The following is a 27,878-nucleotide window of genomic DNA, read 5'->3' as shown; positions in this document are numbered from 1 at the left end:
GAAAACTAGAGTGTGGGAGAAAAGATTACAGGAAATGCGGAAGGGGAGACAGAGAGGGGGAGGCAGAGAAAGAGAGAAAGAGAGAGAGAGAGCAGAAAGGAGTACTGGGGCCTTGAGACTCATTAAAATTTGATGCAGGATGTAAGGATGAGTCACCAAGCTGCATGTTGCTTTTTGCCTGGGTTTGATGGTTTGTATATGATGTGGACCCTGTTTGATGGATGGGTAGTTTTTAGTTTCCTCAATATTTACTGCGGGAGTGCAGTAAGTATATGCCTAATAACCCAAATGATAAATAAAATTTCAAAAAGCAAGTGTATCTCAGTTGGTGATTTATTTATTTTTTTTGAAGAGAGATGACCAGTTCTTAATTACCTAGTTCGCAGTTTTTCTAACCATTCTTTATAGGCCAATGAAAAAAGAAACTTACAAAAAAGTATAATATTAGTTACAATTAGAAATACTCTGTTTAATTTAAGCATTTGGATGACCTACTTAGGAAAACCAAATATAGATACTGGTAGTATTCATAGCAAATAGAATCAGTTAAAATGAGTAGAAGTTATTCTTTTCCCAAAATGAAACCTTATATTGTTTCATAATTATAATTTCACATAGCTTTTTATTCACTCTGGAACCCAAATTTTGGTCAATGCCACTCTTCCACATTCTGGTGAACATGAGATTGACACGCCTCACTTTCCTCACCCAACACTATAATATCTACTGTTTGGTTGTCAGTGCATCTGCCTGTACATCATGGGAATGTAAAAAACTTAAATTTTCTTCTGCCATATAGTTTACCTAATTCTACTTTGGGTATTTGTGTAATTTTTTTTGGATATCTGTGAAAAGAAAATGGTTTTTAGCTAGTAGTTTCCTTTCCATCTTTTTTGATAATTTTTCTTGCTAAGTTTATTTTAGAAAATATAAAATCTGACATTATTTGCTGATTTTAATCTTACTTTGGCTTCTTTGGTTAATGAAAACATGATGTCTGAGGGTATTTTGCCATTATAAAACATCTGATATTCATATGTAGAAAACTGGTACCTTTTCTTGTCATGTTTTGATCTTTTTTTGGATCCATGGGCAAACTTAAAAATAAAAGATGGTGCTTTGGCTCAGTACTCTGCTCTTTAAATCTGATTCAAACCTTATCCCTGTTATTGTTGAGCAGCAGTGATAACTAGTTCTTTTCCAGTTTCACTGCCATGATCTTGAACTTGTAACAGATAAGATCACAGATTTGTGTTTGCCAGGGACTTCAGAAATCATTTGGTCCAACCCTCTCATTTTGCAGATTAAGACATCTTGGCCGTGGTAAAGTGGCTTGTCTAAGAGTGAAAGAGCACAGGAATTGAATTCTGGACTTCTGACTTCTATATTCAACATGCTTAGAATCTTGCTATCCTCCAATACATGGTGATTCATTGATAGGAGGCCCCAGTTAGAGTCAAATTTTTAAAACCTATTCCAAATGGGCTATTCAAATTTAGGTTTGGGGTCTAGTTGAAAAAGAAATATACCGAATAATAATAGCTCAACTTCATAAATCCATTTTACAATCTAATGGGTCAGATTCAACAAATGAATCATATTCTAAAGCTCTGAGTTGGAAAGACAAATGCTTTCTTAAAGACCAGAGCTGAATAGAAATTTTGACTTTCAAATACAACAATCAAGTGGAACATGAAGAGGTAAACAGGAAAGAGAAATCATAAGAGACTTATTAAGACTGAACTGTTTACATTCCTGCATGGAAAGATGATATTTATAACTCATGAGACCTTTGTCAGTATTAGGATAGTGGGAGGGGAAAAATTATATGCATGTATAGATAGATGATAGATAGATAGATAGATAGATAGATAGATAGATAGATAGATAGATAGATAGATAGAGGGCACAGGATGAGTTGAAGATGAAGGGGTGATATCTGGAGAATAAAATTAAGGGGTGAGAGAGGATTATACTAGGAGAAGGAGAAAGGGAGAGGTAGAATGGGGTATATCATCTCGCACAAAACAGACAAGAAAGGTTCTTACAGTGGAGGGGAAACGGGAAGGTGAGAGGAAATGAGGGAATCTTATCGTCATAGGATTTGGCTTAAGGAGGGAATAACATGCACACTCAATCGGGTATGGAAATCTGTCTTACCCTACAGGAAGATAGGGGAAGAAGGGGAAAAGAGAGCAGGAGGATGATAGAGAAAAGGGCAGACTGGGAAAGGGGTAATCAGAAGGAAGTACTTCTGAGGAGGGACAGGGTCAAAAGAAAGAACAGAATAAATGGGGGGGCAGGATAGGATTAAGGGAAATAGAGTTAGTTTTTCACAACATATCTACTAACTGCAAATGTATGGCCTGTATTGACTTGCTTGCCTTTTCAATGAGGGTGGGTGGGGTGGGAGGAAGGGAGAAAATTTGGAACCCAAAGTTTTAAAAATACATGTTTAAAAAAAATGTTTCGATGATGCAACTGGGAAATAAGAAATACAGGAAATGAGGTACAGAAATCTATCCTGCCCTACAGGAAAATAGAAGGGGAAGGGGATAAGAGAAGGGGAGGGGAGAGATAGAAGGGAGGGCAGACTAGAGGAAAGGGTATTCAGAATGTGTGCCCTCTTGTGGTGGGGGGAGGGGCAAGATGGGGTGAAAATTTGGAATTCAAAATCTTGTGGAAGTAAATGTTGAAAACTAAAAATAAATAAATTTATATTGAAAAAAATAAAAATAAAAGTAGTACTATGTTCTGTATGATAAAATCAATTATTGTCATTTATGAGTTGTTCATCAATATTTATAAGATATGCTTTAAAATAATAGGAATGAACATTAAACCAATTTGGATTATTGTTTGAAGAAATTAATCTTGCATCTTCATCAATATCAGTTCACTTTGGAAAAATCAAGAGATAATAATTGCTTACATTTCTATAGTGCTTTAAGGATTACAAAACACTATTCACAATGATTCTATGAAGTGGATATTGCAAATATTATTACCTATACTGCACAACTTAAGAAAATGAAATTCATCAAGTTAAGTAATTTGCCCAAGGTCACATTGCTAGTAAGGAACAAAGCTGGAATTCCAATCCAGGTCTTTTGCCACCAAGACCAGTGCTCTTCCCAGTATATCAGGGTTCACTTGCTTTTAGGAATACTTAAGGTTTTCTTCCATATGTATATGAATTGACAACTATAACAAACTATTGGTTCTTGTTTTCTGTTGTTGAGGATAACTCTCTACAATGATTAGTAACTGCAGGGTTGTACACCTGTATCTTTGGAAGGAAGTCCCATTGTAGATGAATGATGAGCTAGGCCAGAATAAAATGGGAGATGTCAGTGGGCTTGGATCACACCTGAGAAACTGTGTGGCACTTAGAATGATCCCAAGTTTCTTCTTACCACCAAAGCCTATCTTTTTATGAATTAAATTTATTTTCTGTAATCAGCAAAAAGCTGCTTTCTTTCCCTTTCATATTCCATCCCCAAATAAGAAAGAAAACCAAAAAAGAAAAAAAAATCTGTTATACACATGCATAGTCAAGCAAACCAAATTTCTACATTGTTCATATACCAAAATATGTCTCATTCTGTACTTAGAATTCATCACTTCTCTACCAGGCACTGGGTAGTACATCTCTACATGAGTCCTTTGGAAATGTGTTTGGTCATTGTGCTAATCAGAGTTTCTAAATCTTTCAGAGTGTTTACTTCTTTACAATATTGCTATTATCCTATAAACCCTTCTCTTGATTCTGTCCACTTTACTCTGCATCAGTTAATAACAGTTCTTTCCATGTTTCTCTGAAAGCATCCCTTCATCATTTGTTACAGCATAATAGTATTCTATCACATTTTAGTTTTGTTGTTGTTGTTGCTGGCATTCCAGTCATGTCCAACTCTTCATAATCTCATTTGGGCTTTTCTTGGCAAAGATACTAGAGTAGTTTTCCATTTCCTTCTCCACTTCATTTTACAGATAGGGAACTGAGGCTAACAAAGATAAGTGATTGGCCCGAGGTCATGTAGCTAGTAATTGTCTGAGTTCAGATTTGAACTCAAGAAGATGAGTCTTCCTGACTTCAGGCAGGGCGCTCTATCTCTGTGCAGCAGGGCTGGCCTTTCTATTACATACATATGCCAAAACTTGTTCAGTCTTCCATAATTCACAAGTATTCCCTCAATTTCCAGTTTGTTGTCAACAAAAAATAAGCTATATTTTATATATCTTTAATTTGTTTTGCCTAGAACTAAATTCTTCCTTAATCTATTCACCTTCTTATTTCCCCTTCTTTCCTTTTCCCTGATAGTGAAATGTATTAAGTTCAAATGTTACCCACTCCCTCTATCCCTTTCTGATTCTGTTATGTCCTGATGATATTAAAATAAGAATGAAAAACTAAAGGAAAAGGAATATTCTTGGGGGGGGAGGAGGAGAGATGGGTGTGTTGAAGCCAGCTAATAGAGCCCTTTAAGAAAAAGTTATGTATGATCTCCTCATATTACAATGTAAATAGTTTACCCTTGTTGAGTCACTTATAACTGTTCATTAAGGTTTACCTGTTTATGTTTCTATTGACTCAGTTATTTGCACCTCAAAATATCTCTGCAGCTATAGTCTTTTAACAGGATGTTTGGAGTTACTTTATTTCATTAAAGGTCCAATTTTAACCTTGTAGGATTATCCTGTTTTCCTAGGTTAAGTTATTCCTTGTTGTGAGCCTATATCCTTTGCTTTCTAGAATATTATATTCTAAGATCTCCAACTTATATGCTGGTGGCAGCTAAGTCATACGTGATCCTTACTGGACAAATAAAGTAAGCCACTTATACAGGAATCTGTTCCACGTTATGGAATAGATTGACCAAGGGCCTCAATGGTATTTATATTAAAATATGAAAAGAACCAGAGGAAGGCATCCACTATATTGTGATGCTCTGTAAAAGACTTACTCAACATAAGTCTTCCATTATACTCTATGGAAGACTTATTCAACGTCATGGGCCAGGTGACAAGGTGTGGACATATTGCCAATGAAAAGAACTAGCTACACTGATGCCATCACAGCTTTATTGGACTACTGGGATATCTAATTCATCCCTCTGCTTCATTGTAATGGAACCATTTTCCCATATTCCACTCAGAAGAAAACTATAATATATTTCATCCATTTTAGAACTTTTGCCCAGTTTTTCAGTTTTGGTGACATTGCTGATTATTTGAATTGATATTGATATTAAAATTTGATATGCTACCTTTTAAAAAATGCTTGTCAAATATCAATGCAATGTGCTCTAATTTTGAGATTCTTATAAATGTTGTTACCAACATTGCCTAAAACTAGTGCTTTTAAAGTTCTGTGGCTCATTACTTGTTACACTTTAGAGTGAGTTAAAAACCTGACCATCTAGAATTGATAAATTGAGAGAAATAATAAAATTAGCAATTACATTGTGCTTTAAAATTTTCAAAGTGCTTTTTATGTGTTCACTTATTTGATTTGATCCTTAAAATAACTATGTGAAACAGAGACTAGTATTATCCCCATTTTGTATGTGAGGAAATTGAGACTAACAGAACTATTAATTGACTTGCTCTGGGTCACACAGTTCAAAAGTGTGCGTGAAAGTATTAAAACACTGATCTTCCTGACTCCAAGACCAGCATTCTATCCACTTTGCCATCTAGTGGCAGGTGGAAGTACTGTTGACAATGTGAGGTATGACTTGTAAAGTGAAGAGACTGATTTAGAGATGCAAGGGACCTCAGCAGCCATGTAGGTTATGACACACCTCAAAGGAATCCATATATGCATACCAGGCAAGTGATCATCCTATATTTGCTTAAAGACCTCCAATGAGGAGAATCTCCAGAGGTGGTCCATTCCACTTTTGGGCAGTCTTCAATTAGTAGGAAGTTGTTTGTTTGTTTTCCTGACATCAAGCTTAACTTTACTTCTTCCTAACTTCTATTTATTGCTCTCAGTTCTGCTCTCTGGGGTCACAGGAAAAAGTCTAGTCCTTCTTCCATATGACTGCCTTTGAAATATACTTGAAGATGTCTCTTCTGTCCTTTTTGTACCTAGTTCTTTACATGTTGTCTGCCCAATAAGAATGTAAACTCTTTGAGTACAGGATTTGTTTTTGCCTTTCTTTGTGCCCCTACCACTTCTCATAGTGTCTGGCATATAAGAGTCTAACAAATGGGCTGATCATGTCCTTCTCTAAATTAAATATCTTTATTTTTTTCAACCTGTTCTATGATGTAGCTTCAAGGACTTGCCTCTCCAACTTATCATTTTCCTTCTTAAACTGTGCTGTCCAGAATGAAACACATTGCTCTAGATGTGGTCCGACAAGGGCAGAATACAGAAGGGCTGTCCCTTCTTTATTCCTTCATCTGTTCTTGGAAGTTATGCCTTTCATAATGCAGTCCAAAATTACATTGTATTTTCCCCTTTAAGGATGGTTTTAATTTGTGGATATAGTAAAAAGAGGTTAAGTTTGGTGAGAAAAGGTGGGGGGTCAACTTGCTCTTTTTTAAAGCATGATTGAAAACTGTGGAGACCAGTTTTCATGCAGTGTTTACATGTGTACTAAGTCTGATCCATTTTTTTCTTGGATTCTCCTTCATTGTGCTCCATAAATGCTTTTTCACTCATGCAGCTTCAGTCACTCGATTGAACCATGCCTAAGTCTTCTCTAATCTAAAAAAAGAAAACCTTCCTTCAGTCTGGTTACTCCTTTCAAGTGAGTATCCAGTCTCTTTCCCCTTTACTGCAAAATTTCTAGAAGACAGGTCACTATTCTATTCTCTTATCACCATCTCTCCTTAGCCTGTTATAATCAAGCTTCTGTCTCCACCACTTAATTTTAAAATATGGTGATGATGGCTCTGATGATGACAATAATAAATACCAAAGTACATAAAATGTACTCAGAGTCAGGAAGAACCGAGTTCAAATCTAGCCTCAGACATTTAACTAGGTGCAACTCAATCTGGATAAATCACTTAAATCCCTTAACTTTTCTTAGATTCAGCTTCCTTAGCCCAATAAATATAATCATAGCACCTATAGTACATGGTCATTGTGAGGATTAAATGAGAAATATATACAAGTAAAGTGCTTTATAAACCTTAAAGCATTATATAAATGTTAACTATTACCATTGTTGTTACTTACATAGTGCTTTGAAGTTTTTTATGTAAGGTCTTATTTGGGGCAACCCTCTGAGTCAGGTATTACTTTCCCCATTTCCAATTTCAATAACAACCTCTTTATCATCAAAACCAATAGATTTTTTCTGTCCTCATTTTCTTGACTTCCTCATGGCATTTGATGCCAGGAATAACCTCTCTCGACATACTATTTCTGACCTTCCAGTAGAGTTTTCCTCTGGTAACTTCCCTGTCTCCTTTGCTGACTCCTCATCCGTTTTCCAGGGCAGTTAGGTGGCACAGTGGATAGGCCACACTGGGCCTGGAGTTCAAATTTGGCCTCTGACACTTACTAACTGGGCAAGTCACTTAACCCTTTTTGCCTCAGTTTCCTCATCTGTAAAATGAGGTGGAGGAGGAAATGGCAAACCACTCCAGTATCTTTGCCAAGAAGACCCCAAATGGGGTCATGAGGGATCAGACACAACTGAAATGACTGAACAATTACAACATCCTCTTTCCACCCCTTAAAGATTCTCAAGTTTCTTCTCTTGATCTTCTTATCTCCCTGTATTCTTGTTAATTATATTGCATACTCCCATAGCTTTTATCATTACCTTAACACAGTTGAATTCTGAATCTTTACATTCAACCCCAATTTCTCCTCAGAATTCCAATTCTGCTATTTCATCTTTCTGCTCGATATCTCCTTTTTATGGCCTACTGGCATCTCAAACTCAACATGTGAAAAATTTAACTTGTAGTTTCCTTCTCTCTTTTTTTTAAGTGAGGCAATTGGGGTTGAGTGACTTGCCCAGAGTCACACAGCTAGGAAGTATTATGTGTCTGAGGCCAGATTTGAACTTCGGTCCTCCTGACTCCAGGGCCAATGCTCTATCCACTCCACCACCTAGCTGCCCCTTCTTCCTTTTCAAACTGCTACTTTAATGTCTTTGTTTCTTGTTAGCACCACTAATTGATTGTTCAGACTCTTAGTATTGAATTTATCTTTGACTCTTTCTTGCATGGTGAGTCAACTGTCATGTCTTGATGCTTCTATTTCTATATCTTTGTCAATTTCTTTTAATTGCCACTGCAATCATCCTTGTTCATTCTATGTGAATTTTTCATCTAGAAAAAAATTTAGATTATTTTATCTTATTTTTAGATCTCCATTTTCTCCCTCCCACCTGTCCTTACTAACTGAGAAAGCAAGAAAAAAACCCTATATATATATAGTCAAGCAAAACAAATTACCATGTTCTTCACACACACACACACACACAAATATACTCTGTACAAAAAGCTTCAGTGGCTCCCCATTGCCTAATAAAGTATATTCATTTTAAGAAAATTTATCTTATTTTTATTGTCTATATCATATTAGTTTTCAATATATCCATCATACTCCTACCTTTCTCCCTCCCACTTATCCCTAAATAGAAACAAAGAATTACAGAATCCCTCTAGCACAGTCAAGAAAGGAAAGAAACAAGCAATTATGAAGTATCTTCTATATGCCAGGCACTGTGCTAAGTGCTTTACAAATATTATCTCATTTAATCCTCAGAATAACCTAGGGAGTCAGATCTTATTATCATCCCCATTTTACACTTGAGGAAACTGAGGCAGACAGAGGCTAAATGATTTTCTCATGCTTACATTGATAGCAAATATCTGAGGCCAGATTTTAACTCACGTCTTCCTGACTCCAGGTTCCCTGCACCACACAGCTGCTTAAGCGTCAAGCAAAACATTGCCACATTGGTCATTTAAAAAAATATTCTTATTCTGTATATTAATCTGATCTGTGTGTCATGTGGTAGACAATATTCTTCTTTATCAGCCCTTTAGAACCGTGGTTGATCATTTCATTGATCCAAATTCTTAATACTTTCAGAGTTGTATTTTTTTTTGGTGAAGCAATTGAGGTTAAGTGACTTGCCCAAGGCCACATCGATAATAAGTGTCAAGTGTCTGGTCTGAGGCCAGGTCCTCCTGACTTGAGGGCTGGTGCTCTATCCACCTCATGACTTAGCTGCTTGCAGAGTAATATTTTTTACAGCATTAATGTTAAACTATAAAATGTCCTTCTGGTTCTGCTCGTTTAACTCTGCATCAGCTCATACACTTTTTTCCATGTCTCTTTGAAACTGTCTTTTTTCTGATCTCTGCTAGCTCAATGGTATTCGATTACATTGATATAAAACAATTTGTTCAGCAAGTTCTGAAGTTCCACCTCACAACCCAAAGACTGACAAAGCTGGCACAAAAGAAATGGCAAATGTTGGAGGGACTGGGAAAAAACAGGAATGAAGAAAATAAGCATTTATTAATCACCTACTATGTGTCTGGCAGTGTACTTTACACATATTATCTCATTTGATCTTCATAACAACCCAGGGATATAGATGGTATTATTATTCTCATTTTATAGTTGAAGAATCTGAGGCAGGTGGAAGTTTAAGTGACTTTCCCATGGTCAGATGGTTCATAAGTGCTTGAGAACATATTTGAACTCAGGTCTTCCTGACTTCAGGACCAGCACACTGTCCACTGTACCACCCAGCAGCATCTGGCAGGCATTGATGATGGAGCTGTGAATGAGTCTAACTATTCTGGAAAATAATTTAGAATTATTTACAAAAAAAGATACTAAAGAGTGCATGTCCTTTGACCCAGCTAAACCTCTCCTAGGACTATACCTTAAAGAGATCGAAGACAGAGGAAAGAGCCCAATGTTTACAAAGATATTCATAACATCTCCTTTTGTGTTGGCAAAAGAAAAAAATCTAGAAACTAAGAGTGTTTAGCCATTTGGGAAATGGCTAAAGTATATTGTTAATCTTGGCATTCCATCCTATCTATAATCTGCCTTTAATTTATTTTTAGCCTTATTCCCTATTACTATCCATATAGTCGACATTATAACCAAACTGAGCGTATCTTCTAATCTTATTCCCCCTCTCTTTCTAGTTCCATGTGGTTGCTTTTGTTGCCATACGTGGTTGGAGACTACTCTGTCTGCTATCTTTATCTCTTGAAGGACTTCACTTCATTCAAAGCCCATCTCATGTATCACCTCCTCCATGAAATATTCCCTGACTTTGCCAGTTCTCATGTCCACCTGGGGTGAAAGTGATGTCTCCTTCCTCAAATTTCCCATATTTCTTTTTTTCATTCCCTCCCCTTGGCATATTTCTCACTCTTCCTTGTATTCTACACGGTTGTATGTGTGCCTTTTCTCCATTTGTTAAAAACTTCTTGACAGCAAGATCTATCATAATTAACTTTACATCCCTATACCTAGCATAATACATTACACATTTTAAGTTCTTAGCAAACATATGTTGAATTGAGTTGAAATTAAAAATACCAATAAGGAAAATATGTTATTTCAAAGAAGAATGACCCCCATATGCAAAGATTTAGAAAATATTATCACATACCACAATTGCATGCGTAGCACTTTACGGAAGGCACCTCAACCCATATATTCACTTTTCTCATAAGACACACATTACTTTGGATATTTTTAAACACTTTTCTATTTAAGGATGTACTTTTTGAGATAAGAAGAAAAGAGGCATCATAGTATAGGGTGAAAAAAGACCTAACTCAGAGTCAGTAGAGCCCTGGGCTTTAAATCCATCTTTGAAAATTACTAGTTGTGTGATCACAGTCAAGTTATTTAGCTTCCATATCCCTCAATTTCTTCCTCTATAAAGTGAAGGTAATCTTGCCCATTATACCTGCTTTACTGAATTGTTGGGAGAATTAAATGGGTTTATGTATGTAAAATGCTATATCAATGTCAGCTAGTAGTGTTTTTTATAAGACAGCTAGGAGAAATATTAGTGAATTTTTTTATGAATACATCATGATCTTCATAATCCCTTTTGTGGTTCATATATCTACGTAATAATGGAGTCTCTGGAGACAGTTACTTGCTAAGAGTTCTCCATATATGTGTTACCCCTTTTAGAAGTATCTCTTAAAGAAGAGGCAGGAGGCCTAAAGATATACCCAGCTTTTAGATAGAAGTTTCTGGAGATGACTGCATCTTAAAATAGATTTCCATAAAGAAATTCCTGGTTGTGAACATACTGTTGCCTTAATTTGTTTGAACATTGGCAGGAGCCTCCAAATGTACAAGTAAACGTGTATCTAGGTTATTAGAAAATGTCTCATGGGTAAAGATTAAAAAAAAATACAAAGTGGTAAAATGGGTAATAAGCATTATATAAAACCTTCTATGTACCAAGTACCATGCTAAGTGCTTTTTACAAATATTATGTCATGTGATCCTCACAACAATTCTATGAGGTATCCTCATTTTATAATTGAAGAAACTGAGGTAAACGGAGTTTAAGCATCTTGTCCAGGGTCATATAGTTAGTAACTATCAGAGGCTGAATTTGAACTCTGGGCTTCCTGACTGAAGACCCAGCACTCTATCTACTGTGTCAATGGCCACCTCTATGGAGGAACTTTCTTTGAAGTCAATAGTAAAGATTTTCTAGAATATCTCCTATGATGGAAGTACCAACCAACTCATTTACCTTGTTTGATAGATGGAAAAATTGAGACACAGAGAAGTCTGCATCATCATACAAGATGAATCTATTTTGGACCTATGACCGATACTTAAAAATGTGATTGACAGTCTGGAGCTCGACTGATTAGTTCCCAGTGTTGGGACTTCACAACTTCATTTGGAAAGAAAGACTTAAAAATATGAGTCATGACCACATTACAGACTCTAGTCAGACTTTGTGGAGAACTACTGAATTTGCTAGAGCAAAGGAGTAACCCATTTAAGGGGCAATTTATGAAGATCAGTCTTGTTGTTTGCGAGAGTTGGATTGGAAAGAGGAGATATTAGTTAGGAGAGCACAACCATATTTCTACAAGAAGCTATGAGTGGTCAAATTAGAATGGTAGCAGTGGGAATGGAAAAGAAGAGATGGATATGAGAAACATTTTGAAGGAATAATTAACAGGATCTGGTGGTTAGATTGGATTGGTGATTAGGGCATGAAGGAGAAAGAGATGGAAATATGACTCTCAAGTTTTAAGTGGTAATGACTGGGAGAATATTGGTACCACAAATAAAGATTGGACAGTAGGCCTAGAATCCAGGGAGGGAATGTGATAGGCAGGAGAAATCAAGAACTCTGGCAGAGTCTGGAAAATGAATATGATGCTCCTACAGCAACAAGGATCTTGACACTAAACCAACACTGCTTTCTTACATTTTTTTTTCCTTAAAGCAAGAGCCAATCCCCAAGTATGATTGACTTGTACCCATCAGCAAGAGATAAATAGGCATATATAGCTGTAATCTGGGGGATGAGTGACGAGAGGTGGGAAAAAGAAAGGCAGCAGTGATCAATCAGTGATCAATCCTGATTCTCACAGAACATTTATTCCTGTCATTGAGTGATTCCAGGTGACTGAACTGTGTGTTGGATCTTTTAGAGATCTCAATCACAATTCATTAGATTCAAGTTCAAACTGTCAATCTGCTGTCATCTAAAGTGCGTACTCCCTTCTACTTTTTTTTCACATTATAAAGGGAAGATAAAATCTATAACATGCCTTCCCCCAACTTGGACAATTTTACAGTTTCATTGCATCTTGAAAAATCCTCTTTTATAGGGCCCCTAACAATACAGAGTCTGATTGAACAGTAGCTATACATATACCAAGAACAAGCCTATTCATTTAGCATCTTGTTTTTATCTAACCACTTCATTTTAAAAGGTGCTACTACTGACCAGTGTGAATTTTTTAGAGTAACATATTTTGAGGTACATTATTTTAAATAGTTAAATATCTTGATATTAAAATGCATTAAGTTCAAAGTTAATTGGTGGGGAGACTTGGAATTTCTTAACTTATCATATTCTCCTCATTCACTTGTGGTTTGGGAGCACTTAAAAAGACTAGAAACATTATGAGAGCTCTGCTGAGATGAACTCATGCCTTAAAGTGTTAGTGGTTTTACCTTCTCAGAAACCTAGTTAAGGTTTTCCTGAGAAATTAATATCCGAGTTCACAACATAATATGTATTTCACAAAATGTAATATGCATATGCGATCATTTAGATTTATGTAATTATATACCGTCCCCTGTTTAGATAATTATGTATTTATAGTATTTGTCATACTTCCAATGTAGGAAAATCAGACATAGTTTTGATTTCATTATAATACTCATTATTAACATGATTCTTATTCATAACCCTGACAACAGGTAATCTTTTGGATTAGTAAATAGAGGACATAGAATTTTAAACTCATATAACTGTAGTTTAGCAGATGAGACTCCAAATGCATTAAAGTATATATTGTGTGAGTCTAAGTAGCAACACTACGTTTGTCTTTAAATGACTTTATTTATTGACTGGAACTATTGTTTATGTGTGAACATTTTCAAATATAGATCTTTTTTAAAAGTTCACTATCCATTATCATAATCACTTTTAACCTAAAAGTCAACACAAAACTAGGCTCATTTCTGGTACTCATACCAGCTACCAAAATTCTAGCCATCACTGGGTTATAACCTCCTCTATTTTCTGCCCAGAAGGCAACCCTAGAGTGGATGCAAGAGACATCAATTTCATTTGTATGCTACAAGAGTTTATTTCACTTTAACAGTGTGGAGGTCTTTTCTACCTGACAGGTTTCCATGTGATAGATATCCCAAGGATCCTATCAGGTTCATGAGTATAACTTTTATATGTATCATTATCTTTCAATACAAGCCCCTTAGAATTACCTCCCTGTTAAATATCCTGTCTTTATTCACTTTTAACCATGTTTTGCTGAAGAATTTAGGTGCTGAGGTTATTTGTGGATGTCTATACTAGTATTGAGTAAGAAAAGCCTACTATATTCTTTTTAATGTTTTATTAGTTGGCTTGATTCATATGCCCTTTCCCTTCCTGCACTACATTTGCTACTGATTTTGCCTGACATCTTAATTCCAGTAGAGCATACATTCAATGTTGTGATATCTACTGCTAGAGCCATTTTAGCCAGATATTCTCTAATGAGAAGTAGCTAAATAGCACAGTAGATAGAGCACTGGTCCTGAAGTCAGGAAGACCTGTGAACTATGTGTGTAACCCTGGACAAATCACTTAACCTCTGCCTCCCTCGGTTTCCTTAACTATAAAATGGAGATAATAACCTACCTCACAGGGTTGTTAAAGTGAGGATCAAATGAGATAATATTTATAAAGTTCATAACACAGTGCTTGGCAAACAGTAGGCACTTAATAAATGCTTGTTCCTCCTTCACTTTTTAAATGGAAAGAAAAATGAGAGTTAAGACAAGGTCTGCAGGAAGTTTGTCTGATTCATCAAAATTTCAGTGCCCTTGCAGCTACTAGCTGATGTCCACTTCTATTACTCCTAGCTGTCCCAAGATACCATCTACTGTTCCACAAGTTACTTCTACATTAAGAGCACAGGCCAGGCAGTTATTTGCTTTAACGAATTTGGTGGAAATCACTTCCACTAAAGTCATAAGTAAAAGACAGAAGGAATTAAATTTATCGGAAGTTTCTTCCACTAATGAAAGAAAAACATGTAAAGGCATGCTCTTTAATAGCATATCACTGGTCTGCAAGCTAGGAACACTGCTCGATAGAGAACAATATCTACAGTGCCTCATTGAGATGTGGAGATGACCCTGGGCTCTTGAAAGCTATACCACCACATCATTGGCTCTGGTGAGTGCTATGAAGTGGAAAAAGGAGGTGTAGGCCCAGAAGATGGGCTGTGTAACTAGCTTAATTTAGAGTCTCATTTCCAGGCTAGTTAATGGGTGGTGAATTTTTTATATACAACATGTCTAAAAGAATGTTTACTAAGTCCTGCAGTCTGCATCTGTGAAATAAAGTACCCATACCAGCGAAATTATATGTAATTCCTTCTCTGCCCTGCTTCCCTCCCTCACTAATCCTTCATGTATGGAAGCAAGCCAACCCCAAGCTTCCATATACTTAACTAGAATGTCCACTGAGCATGCTCCAAAAAGGGAGGCTAGGTGCATGCTCAGTAAATATTCCAGTCAAGCACATGGAAACTGGGGAGGGCAATTGGGGAAAGGAATAGAGACAAAAGAGTCCTAGACCCAACTCTCTGAAGTCCTGAAGTGAACAAATACAGTTAGAGTTACTTGCAAAAATTAAAAAAAAACCACTAAACAAAGATGCATTCTAGACCCTAGAAGAAATCAGAGAAGCTCTTTGAAATGGCACACGATTTTCATGCTCCTTGAGGGATTTCTTACTATTGCCAAATACCATTTTCTGTGTCATTGTATGTGTATGTTGTCTTTAGAAAATGCAAAAAAAGAACATCTCTACAATTAAGAATTTTTTTTAAAATTTTTAGGCAATTGGGGTTAAGTGACTTGCCCAGGGTCACACAGCTAGTAAATGTTAAGTGTTTGGTCTGAGTGCGGATTTAAAATCAGATCCTCCTGACTTCAGGGCCAGTGCTCTATCCACTGCGCCACCTAGCTGCCCCATATAATTAGAATTTTTAAACTAAGTTTTTTGAATATTTTAAAATCAGAGGATCATATATTGAGAACTAGAAGGAATTTTGTCTAACTCACTCATTTGTAATTCAGAATGATGAGGCCCGTAGAGGAGGTCAAGTGACTTGTTTAATGTCAATTAATGTTGTTGAGCTGGGATTTGAACCTAGTCCTTTAATGCCAAATCTACTATTCTTTTTCCTGTACCACAAAATTTTGAACTAAAAAATTAAAATGTGGACACCAACCTAATTATAATTTTTATATTGATGATTCACTTGCCTGGACATCATAAGGGAATGAGAGAAAATTCCTAAGTTAACTTTCCAGATAATTTGGCACTTATTGTCATAAGTGCCCAAACTTGTTTTATTTGCATTGTTTTTGGTGAAAATATTTCTAAAATGTATCACATACTTCTCTTCCAGTGTGAAGGTTACTAAGCATGGTTTAACATTTTCTTAATGATTCTGACTCATCGTTCCTAAGTTCAGTTCTTACATTGTGTTACAATACGATGATGCCTTCTGGGGCTTTGGTGGTTTATGAAATCTCCTTGGAGGTTTTTGTTTTTGTTTTGTTTTTTGCCATCTTGTTCATCATCAAACTGTTAGTTGATAACTTTTGCTCTGATCAGTCTTCTAATATAGTTTCACATCTTAAAATTTGCTGCTTCTGATCTTCTAATAAGCACACTTATTAAAATGGAACTATATCTAAAGTTAGAATAAATAGGTTCTGAGTGAAGACCTTGAGTGGCTTTTCTGTGAGTAAAGGAAGCGTTGAGATTTTTCAAGCACTTTGCAAATCGATCTTGGCTACATGGAAGTTTTTTTCTTTCTTTGTCCCTAGTATCTTGTTTCCAGATATATGACCCCTAATTAACTGACTAATGAAGACTATGCAGATTCAGATATTTGAGAAGGAAATCTGGGAAGTCGTATTTTCCTGTCTTTGCTTACTATTTTGGGAAATACTAATGTGGCTTTGTGATTTCATCAATGTTCAGTATTCCTTCCAATAATAAAAATGCCTACCCATCCTATGCTATTCTTATCTATATCAGGCCATAAGTTTGCCACAAGGCAATGTGGTGGAGGTTTTCACTATTTTTTTTTCTTCCAACATTATGAAGGTACCATTGGAACATTCTGACAATCCATGTTATCCCTTGCCATGTGACAAACTCATCTTCTCCTCCTATCATGTAATTCTTTGACACCATAATTTACTCCTGTTCTTTGAAATTCCTCACTGGTCCTGTGTTTTCACTCACTCACATTCACCATGTGCCTTTCCATTGTCCTCTGTGTGGTATTTATTTTTAGTTTTTTGGAGACAGCAATAGCCTAGGTCCCACTGCCATTTAGCAACACTGATAACATGTTAATATTAAAAAAGATGTGGATTTGGGGAAAGTAAAGAGCTTTGCATTTTCCTGAAAGCATTCTTGACCACTGTCTTTTTCCTGTCCGACTCTGGGCCCAGCTTATTATCCATCTAATTTAATTAGCTTTATCATCACTGGTTTGCCATACCAGTACATGACGGAGGAAGCCTGGTAGAGAAGAAAAAATCCTAGCTCTGTAGTTAGAACACCTGGGTCCAAATCCTGTATTTGATGTTATCTATGTGACCTTGGGGAAGTCACACAGCTATCTTGGACCTCACTTTCTTCATGAGGAAAACAAAGGGGGTGGGTTTGCATGGTCTCTTGGGTCCTTTCTAGTTCTATATCTATGATATATGACTTGGGCTTTATAGTATGACTGTGTAAACAAGAAAATCCATGAAAACCCTTATATGTTCCGGTAATTACATTTTGGGAAAGAGTATCTGAAGCAAATGCCATGAACACTACCACTGCTTTGTGCTTCCTAGCTTCTCCACCTCTTCCTTACCATTAACTTCTCTAACTCTGATGAAACTTTCTTTGCATAACATGTTTTATGACTGTGAAAAGTAGCCTCCATTTACTACCAAACCATCTCGCATCAGAAGTCCTTCCTCTTATCTAGTATCTCAATAACATACACTCCTGCTTCTCTTAATGTTGTTTCACCCAATGTTAAGTTTTCATGGAATCAATAAAAGATATCAGGTGGCTATACGTGTAGGGATTTGTCTTGTGTCTAAGCCTGCTCTCAAATGTTTAAGGAAAGAGGAAAAGGACTTGATCCAAACTATATAAACTCACAGGAAATCTTCTCTTAATGAAACATAATAGATGGAACTCTTTTTATTATCAGTTATTTCCATTAGGATTGTCCTAAGAGTTATGGTACCCTCTTTGGTCTCTAAGAAGGCTAAGTGGTAGTCTCAAAACTAATGTACTTTAAGAACAGGGATAAGAATGAAATTGTTATGGTCCCTCCCCCATCTCCTTTAGTTACTCCTAAAATGATATTTTTTCCATCTTTTCAGAATCCCCTGATGTTTTTGAATGGAGGTTTCCCCATAAAATGAAACCTTCCAACATAATAATAGTTTATTGTAGAACAAAGTTGACAGAGTATTCAGATATGTTTTGTGTGTGATTAAATAAGTTGGGGGGGCCTTTACTTAAGGATTTTGCAAATTATACACCATTGCAGGTTATCCCTTGTGTTCCTTTGACCTCCTTCCCTCCTGTCCTCCCTCCTCCTTCTCTCTACCTCCCTCCCCCATTTCTTTGTGTGTGTGTGTGTGTGTGTGTGTGTGTGTGTGTGTGTGTGTGTGGTGTATAGCATATATATATATATATATATATATACATATATATGTATTTATATATATGTATGTATGTATATATATATATGTATGTATTTATATATGTATATGTCAGAGAATATAGACATATGTAAAACTGGAAGAGGAATGAATAATAAGCAGCCACTAGAAACTTTTGTTGAGCAATAATGACCTGTAGATCTCTACTTGACCCCTGCTTCAAGTATTTCATATGATGTAAGTAGTAAAAAAAAAAAATTCCTGACATTTATCTTCTGGTAGAAAAAGTAGCTCATTCATATGTTCAGTTAATGAGGTAACAAAATTGATTTTGCTCCATGAAAAGCTGTGGCATTTCTATCAGCAAATCAAATGTCATGAATCTAGTCAGTATTATCCCCACATCAAGGGATGATAAGCAATGTCCTGCTAGCATCAGAGTCAGAAGTTTTGAGTTCTATTCCTAACCCTACCATAAGCTACCTAGTCAATTTAAACAATTCAGATAAATTCTTGGCATCCCAGTTTCTTCATATGAAAAAAGAAAGAGTTGGATTATATGATCCCTAACATCTCTTCCATTGCTATCTTTAACTATCTAATAACCCTGACTGAATTTTCTTATCTTCATAAATAGCTGGCTGATTTATTTTTAGAAAACTGCTGGATTCTTCTCCTCCTGTACTCCTCCTGTACTCTTTGTATCCCTGACTGCCAGAAAAAGTCATCAAATTTGAGATTCTATTCAATTCTAACTATGTAATCAGACTTAGAATTACTTCTAGACTTAGTTTCATAGGGTGATATGGCTATCACCAAGTGCCTAGTCTACTGGTGATTGACCTTTCCATACATAGCTAGACTGGATCTCAGAAAATAAACCTTGTCTGTTGTTAGGACCCTATTTTCTAGCATGTTAGATGCTTTTCTAGAGCATAGACAATACAAAACAATTGAAGGGGGTTTGAGCTATCAATGTCACATGATTAGGAATTGCAATAGGAAAGAACTTTATCAGACTGTAAGTAAATAGTGGTGTTGGGGACACATTAAGTTTGGATTCATCCTGATTTCTTATTTTTTCCCCTCAGGCTTTCCCTCCAAATGCAATCACCATCTTCATTTACTGCAGTTCTGTGACCATATTCTTCACAGTAATAAAGCTGATCAGTTACCGTCTGCACCTTATGTTTGATGAAGGAGAAGTGATTCAGCAAAGGAGCTCCTTAAATACTGAAAGACAGAGTAAAGATAAAGAGGCTAATAGTGAAAATATAATTCATCACAAGAGTCCAAGGTAACTAGAGAATCATTCTGTAATGCAATACTTATTTTGATGGTTTCATTTTCCCTTATCCATTGATTCAGTTTGTAAACCTATGCTTAGTTGACATGACTATATTTACATATATCTGATGTTAGTTATATTTGTAATTATATGTTACATGTAATTCTATGTACATATTTATCCCCCTTCTTTTTCTCCAGAAAAAAATCATATAAATACAAAACATTTTTCAGCAATTATTAATTTCTTTTTTAATTTTATTTATCATCTATTATTTATTTGTTGTTTATTTATTATTTATGATAAGGATTAGAATTTGATCTAAAAATTGGTTGTGACAGATTATTTTACTTTGGTATTATTTTTCTAATTCAGTGCTTTAAATTTGCCTTGAAATTCTAAAGAGTAAGAACAAAGTACCTGTTCATGTTTATATATGATGACAAAAGAGACTGGAAGAAATTGGTTTTGTTATAGAACCATGAAAATTATCCTGGTTTTTTTTTAGCAATATTTCTGCTTTAATTTTTTCTCTTCATGTTTTTGCATCAGCAATAATAGACAGACCAATAATGGGAAAATAGAAGAGGTCAATAGAAATCTCTCTACCCCTCCACTCCGCTGTAGCTCAAGAGGACACAGCATAAATTCTCATCATTCTTCTGGCTTATTGGTTAGTATCTTCTTTTACTATATAATTGTTCTCACTGTATTTCAGAGTTCATTTTCACCTTTTAACAAGACTATATATTGGAGATTTATGCTATGTGGTGCTGTTGTATGTGTACTGATTTGTATTCATTTGAAGACAGAATCATCTGCCTGATAAATAAAAGTGGACTCACGTAGCTATTAGTGTCAATCTTGAAGTCATGAAGACTTGAGCTCAAATGCTATATATATATATTGCAAATTTACCAGCAGTACATTTTGTTGAAATGTGTGATGGGAAGCAAAGTAGTAGCTCTTGGAGACAGGATGGCCTATGTTCAAATCCTGACTCTGATATATATTGGCTGTGTAACCCTGGGCAAGTCACTAAAAAGCTCTGCCCCCAAGTGGCACTGTTGTTGTAGAACAAGTGTCAATTTGCATTGGTGGAAAGAATTTCATCATTCAGGGGTTTCCTACATCAATGAAATCATGGGCCCAGACCAAAAACCATGTAAAAGCCAAATATTATTATTATTGTTGTTATCTAATAAGACTTATTTTTCTGCCTTGTAAAGAGAGAAAATATGTCTGCAAACGAGTTTTTCACATGTTAATTTAAATTACTAGTCATGGATTTTTAGGCCCTTACAAATTGACTTCTTACTATAAATGTACGGTGCCCTCATATTCTCAAGCTATTAAAGTTTAACATTGCACTAAAATTTGGAGGATACTTTTAGAAATTTTCTTCTCTGCACTTGCAGTGTTCTCAACCTTGACAGGAAAAACTTAGGTATGATCCTTCACATTCTCCTCTTCCTCACCTTGGAATCATCAATTATGCAATTCTTTGTACTTAGAATGCCTCCTGTACTTCTTTCCATAAAGCCTCATTCCTTCTTCCCTTCAAAATCCTACAATCCTACAATTTATATCCTTTTGAAAATAACTTCTGGTTCTCATTCCTGCAAATCACTCCACTATATTTCTGTCCTATCCTTTTTCCTTCTCACTTCTTAAAATAATTTGTGCATGTCTCTATATTTGCACAGCTATAATTAATTGTGTAGATATGAATATATCTGTGATAGTCTTGCTTTACCCACTGGATCATAAGCTTGTCAATGATAGGGACTATACTGTCTGCCCCCTACAGCTCTTTGCAAACACCATCTGCTCAATAAATGACTCGTAAACTCCTGATAAAAATATATGCAATTTAAGTAATATTGATTTTTTTTCCATTTCTTTTGTATAGGAATTGCCAGCACAAGAGACAGTTGAAGATCTGAAAGGTATAGTGTCTTTATTGTCCATAGGTAGATAGATAAATAAAACATTTATTAAGCATTTACTATGTGCCAGGCACTGTGCTAAGCACTGGGGATATAATCGTAATGGTTAAAAGAAGACAGACCCCTACCCTCAAAGAGTTTACATTTTAATGGATGAAGACAGTAAATACAAGAGGACTGGAAAACAGGAAGGAAGAGATGCCCTTGTAGAGAAAGCCACGATGCACAGTCCTGAAAATCAGGAGGAGAGCCTGGAGAGGAATGAGTTCAATGATGAATAATTATTTTAGCTCTTTTTTAAATATGTTATTTGGTGTAAAGGCAGCTAGGTAGCACAGTGGATAGAGTGCTGGGCCTGGAGTCAAAAAGATTCATCTTTTTGAGTTCAAATCCAGCCTCAGACACTTACTATATGTGGGACCCTAGCAAAGTCACTTAACCCTGTTTGCCTCAGTTACTCATCTGCAAAAGGAGCTGGAGAAGGAAATGGCAAATCACTTCTGTATCTTTGCCAAGAAGACAACGAATGGGATCACAAAGAGTTGGACATGATTGAAATGACCAAACAAACAACAACAATTCAGTTTAAACCTTTCTTATCAGAAATTATATGTCATGTTCAAATGTGTTTAGATCAGTTTACTAGTCAAAATTATTGCCCCAGAAACACTGTCCAATGACAAATGGAAATAGTGTCACTAAATCACTGATGTCAAGTATTTTTCCTGTGGCATCTACTTTGAAAAATGAGTGAGACAAATTATGTAGCATTCTGGTTAGTTCATCTTTAAAAGGTTATTGCTTCCACCAGTCTCTGAAAACTTTCCTTATTTAAAAAAATAATTTGCATAGATAAATAATTCTTGAGAAGTACATTGAGAAGTGGATATAGAACTGGCCTCAGAATCAGGTTGACCTGGTTTCAAGTCCTGCTTCTAATACATGATAGCTGTGACCATGAACAAGAGATTTAGCCTCTTAGTGGCCCCAGGCATCAGCTTGGGATCTTTGGGATCCCAAATTGCTCATACTTCCTAACATTATTGTCTCTGAGTGTTTGTTCTGTTTTCCTTCATTTCACTAAAAAAACAATCGTTTCAGTATGCCTCCCTTCATTCTCAAATGGTACCATATAACTGATAAGAGATTCCTTCTACTAACAGGAGCCATGCTGGTTTTCTTAACATAGCTTCCTTTTTGCGGTATGAATATATGAGTGAGTACACTAATTCACAGCATGATGCAGATAAGATTCAGGGGCTACTTCCCTCTCTATATATTGCTAGGGAAGCTTTTTAGTTGTATGAAATTCTTCTCAAGTAAATGTAGGTCCAAGTTCTGAATACTTTTTAGATTATCAATCCACAGATATATACGGTTTCAAAATAAGTTCACATTTTACTGCTTATCTTTATATCTGGGACAAGCTCACAGAATACATTGTTTTTTTAATAAATCTCTCAAAGTCTGTGATGGAACATTGTAGTCTATTAAGGTAGAAGATCTTATTTCCAAATGACTGCAAATATATTCACTCACCAACGTTCTTGTAATGTTCTTGAGTACAGTTGCATAATAAAAGAATAATTTCACTGAGGCTTATTAGTCGATTGATCTTGGGGAAGGGATCAGGCTCTCATGTCATCAATAATGTTCTTGAGTATAGTTGCATAATAAAAGATAATTTCACTGAGGCTTATTAGTCGATTGATCTTGGGGAAGGGATCAGGCTCTCATGTCATCAATACAAGCAGGGCATTCACATGTAGGTACATATTAATAATATAGCTCTGTGGTGTTATTGAGTTCATCAAAGTCAACTATGTCATCCCAACGGAAAACTGATTGCAAGATTAGAAATGTTGAAGAATAGCAGGTTTATGTGCTATTACATTGTTTTGAAATGATCAATATAAACATTTATCAAAATCAGCCAAACTGGCATTGTATTCAGCAGTCATTCCACAAGAATTTCATGAGTCCCTGCTTCATACCCAATGTTGTCTTGGGCTCTGGGATGATTGCAAAGTAATGTAAAAGACAGTTGATATACTAACTATTGTAGTTAGAGAAATAAGAAATGCCTATGTGAAATACTCTCAGCATGGTGCAGGAGATTTGGAGTCAGAATTTCTGAGTTTGAATCCTAGTTAATCACATTTCTTCTAAATATTTGACCTTAGGCAAGTCATACAGATTTTTGGGCCCCAGTTTTTTCATCTTAAAAATAAATGGAGTAGTTGTAAAATGATAGGATCACTAAGAACCCTTGAAACAATCATTTGAACAAACCAGTATTTCTTTTTATATTTTTAATTTTTAAAATTTTGTTCGTTTATTTGTTTTTGGTTTTCAACATTCACTTTTACAAAATTTTGAGTTCGAGAATTTTTCCTCCCCATCCTTTCCCCCTTCCCCACAACAGAGTGCAGTCTGATGTGGGCTTTGGATGTACAAACATATTAAACATACCGAAAAGGAATACTTCAGTATTAGAAACTTTGGAATGGAGGAGATAGTGAGGAATGATGTCAAAGGGTTTTGAGATGAAAAGAATGGGAAAAGAGTAAGTTCAAATCTTTGTCACTTTTCAGTTGTGTCCAACTTTTCATGACCCTTGTTGGGGTTTTCTTGGCAAAGATACTGGAGTGTTTTACCATTTCATTCTCCAGTTCATTTTACAGATGAGAAAACTGAGGGTACCCAAGGTCACACTAGCTAGTAAGTATGTGGGGCCAGATTTGAACTCAGGAAGATGAGTCTTCCTGATTCTAAGTCTAGCGCTCTATCCACTGTACCACCTAGCTGCGCCCAAGCTCAAATCTAATGACCTTAATTTTCTCAGTAAAGAAACAGATGAGGTCCTCCACTGAGAGAATGAGGGTAGAGAGAGGGAGGCATTGAAGGCTAGAGGAGAGAAGAGAAGGAACAAACCAGTATTTCAAGACATGTCACAAAGCAGCACATAATTAAAGACAAATCAATGGGCAGACACTTATCTATGTATAATACTCTACTCTGAGTCCTCTTCTATTCTTTCTGTGTGCTCTCTCATTTCATTTCATCAGCTCCCATAGATTTAGTTACTATCTCCATATAGAGGATTCTCAAATATGTGTGTGCATTATACATCTGTTTGTGTGTGTGTGTGTGTGTGTATGTGTTCCTAGTCTCTCTGCTGATGTCCATTCCTGCAATTCCAACTGACTATTGGATATTTCAAATTGAACATCCCAGGCTCATCATATCTAAAAAAAGAACTCATATTTTCCCCCAAAACCATTTCCCAATTTCCCTTTTTATATCAAGGGTAATACTATCCTATCAGTTAGTTGGGTTCAATTTGTGTTATCCTTGACTCATCCCTTTCCTTCATGTCACACATCTGGTTAATTGTTAGATTTTGCTATTTTTACTTTCACACTACCTTTCACATCCCCCCCCATTTCTAAACCCACAAAGCCACCCTGTTGTTTTCTTCCCTTATCATCTGCAGTAGCTTTCTAATTGATAGGATATAAGTTCATTTAAAGTAAGAATTCTTCTTTCTTCCTTCCTTCCTTCTCCCCTTCCTTCTTTCATTCCTTCCTTCCTTCCTTCCTTCTTCCTCCTTCCTTCCTTCCTTCCTTCCTTCCTTCCTTCCTTCCTTCTTCCTTCCTTCCTTTCCTCCTTCCTTTCTTCCTTCCTGCTTTCTTGGTATTTTTATCCCCAGCGTGTAACATGATATCTGGAACATAGTAGTAAACTACAATAACTTCCTATTGATTCTAAGACCAATCATAAGCTCCTTTGTATAATTTTTAAAGCTTGTTACCCCTTGGCCCAGGCTAACATTTTGAATCTTGTTACACATTCTTCCCACTCCCACACTCTATGGTCCAGCTAAATTAACCTTTTGATGTTCTTTCCATGACAATCCATCTTCTGTCTTTTGCACTGGCTGTCCCTCATACCTAGAATATACTCCCATTTCACTTCTGCCTCCTAATATTCCCTATGTTCTTCAGAAGCCTTTCCTGATCTCCCCAGCTATTAATGCCTTCCACTTTTCCAAAATTACTTTGTAATTATCTTGTATGTGTTTCATATTTATGTGCCCACTGTCTCCCTTGATAGAAAATATATTTAATTTGTATCTTTTTATCTCCAGGGCTAGAACCATGCCTAACAAATATCAAGAATAGTATATAAGCCTGATGGACACTTAATAAATACTTGTTTATTGATTGATTGAAGGCATTGTGCTAATTGCTAGGAAAAGCAAGAGGTATGAGGTAGAAGCTGATATTAAAGAAATTAGACTCTCTTTGGAAAGCTAAATTAAATGTCAGAATTAGTTAACAACCAAAAAGCTTCACATACGGTAATAATGTCAAATGAATGCTATCACTTTGGAGGCAAGAGAGATCACATCTAACTGGGGTAGTAAGGAGAGCATTCACAGAGGACATGGAGCTAAAGCAAGGTTTGCATGAAGGACAGGATTTGGATGAAACGGAGAGAAGGGGGAGAGGCTTCAAGGCAAGGAGAATGGTATCTTTCCTGGTCCTCCTAGCTGCTCATGTCTCTCCTCCCAAATAACCTTGCATTTACCTTGTGCGTACTTATGGATGTACTCGTTGTTTCCTTCTTTAGAATGTCAGGACTTTGAATGCAAAACTTTCATTTTTGTCTTCCTCTCCCCAGCAGGTAGCGGTGTTCAGCATGTGGTAGACCCTTAATCCATTTGCTTGTTTGCTTGTTTGGTAGCAACCAATGAATCAATTAACCTTTCAGTTAACATTAGAGTGAAGATTACCTGCAGGGAGACTTGTGGGAGATAAATTAGGAAGGAAGCCTAGGCCTGGGTTTGAGAGCCTTGAATGACAACATAGGTAATGTTTGTACTTTATTCTGTAAATCAGTTGTCTACCATCCCAGTATTAATACATTAAAATAACTAAATTTCCTGCTGTGATTCTCTTTGCCAGCTCATTGGCACAGTTCTTACTTGGTCAAGTGGCACACACCAGGAGTCAGAGGGAAAGTGGGAGCCAGGGATGAGAGAAGCAGAATTCAAGGAACTGAGAAGATTTACCCTCTTGGACAGACTGTGTTCTATTTCAGGAGGCTCGCTATAGCATATGATATCAGTGACAGATGAGTCACTCCATTATTCTTCCAGTTTGCGCCCCCTAGGGAACAGTGTCTCTGCTGGAGGAGTGGACCCCTCCTGGGTTGAGCCAGATCCTTACCAGACACAACTTGCTGCTCTTAATATGTCTTGATAATCTCTAGCCGAACTGACCTTCAAGCTGTTGTTCACTCATGACATTCCATCTCCTGACTCCAGGGCCTTTTTTGCACCAGCTATCCTCCATACCTGAAATGTACTGCTTCTGTACTTCTACATTTTGGAATACCTAGGTTCCTTCAAGACTCAGCCCAAGCTCTAACTTCTATATGAGGCTTTTCCTGATTCCCTCAGCTACTAGGGCTTTCCCCTTCACCCCCCCCAAACAAAAGAATTATTATGAATATATTTTCTGTGTCTCTCTTGACAAAACATAAACTCCATGAGGGTAGGCACTGTTCTGTTTTGGTCTTTGTATCTCCAGTGCCTAGATAGCACCTGGTAGACACTTTACAAATGATTTTCTTTTCATTTATTGTCAATTGGAGGTATCCAAAATAAAAAAAAAGGGGGAAAGAACAAGCAGATCATCTTCATTTTCTCTATGAAGTAGGAGATGTGGTCATCTACTGAGAGAGCTGGCATTGGGGCCTTGAGGAGATAGTAAAAGGTAGTCCCTGTAAAGAACATGACAGAGGAAAATAGGTCAGGGAAAATAAACCAATTACTTTGAAGCACCAAGAATCCTGTTGAGATTAAATATATTTATTTGTAGTGGACTTAGCACAGTTGTATGACTTTCTACAGGAGCATTCAGCAGAAGAAACATCTGGGGATGACCTAAAATTGATGAATATCTAGTTGCAAACAGTAAAAGGAAAAGAGGGAAATGATTGAAAGGAAGAGGATACTACCCAGTTGAACTGCTTAGTTATAGATTCTCAATAAATGAATAGAATGAATGAGCATTTATGGAGTGTTTACTATGTGCAAAGCACTGGGGATCTGAATGTAAAACAAAGACGTTTCTGTTCTTAAGAAACTTACATTCTAATAAGTGAAAACAACACATGTTGGGGAGTGGTA

The 27,878-nt window shown here is 36.3% G+C and overlaps 1 protein-coding gene across 1 annotated transcript in view; it reads left to right on the top strand.

The window, feature by feature from the left end:
- PCNX2 (pecanex 2) overlaps positions 1 to 27,878 on the top strand; it is a 363,956-nt gene that overhangs the window by 340 nt on the left and 335,738 nt on the right. The window contains 3 exon segments of the mRNA XM_021000480.2: positions 19,534 to 19,739; positions 20,283 to 20,403; positions 21,643 to 21,679. Of these exon segments, the coding sequence (XP_020856139.2) occupies positions 19,534 to 19,739; positions 20,283 to 20,403; positions 21,643 to 21,679 (364 nt within the window).

The sequence above is a fragment of the Phascolarctos cinereus genome, unplaced genomic scaffold (assembly GCF_003287225.1).
Source record: "Phascolarctos cinereus isolate Bilbo 61053 unplaced genomic scaffold, phaCin_HiC Scaffold_5;HRSCAF=322, whole genome shotgun sequence".
In the NCBI taxonomy this organism is placed as follows: Eukaryota; Metazoa; Chordata; class Mammalia; order Diprotodontia; family Phascolarctidae; genus Phascolarctos; species Phascolarctos cinereus.
Note: the sequence above shows the minus strand (reverse complement) of the source record. Positions and strands in the feature narration are given on the sequence as shown.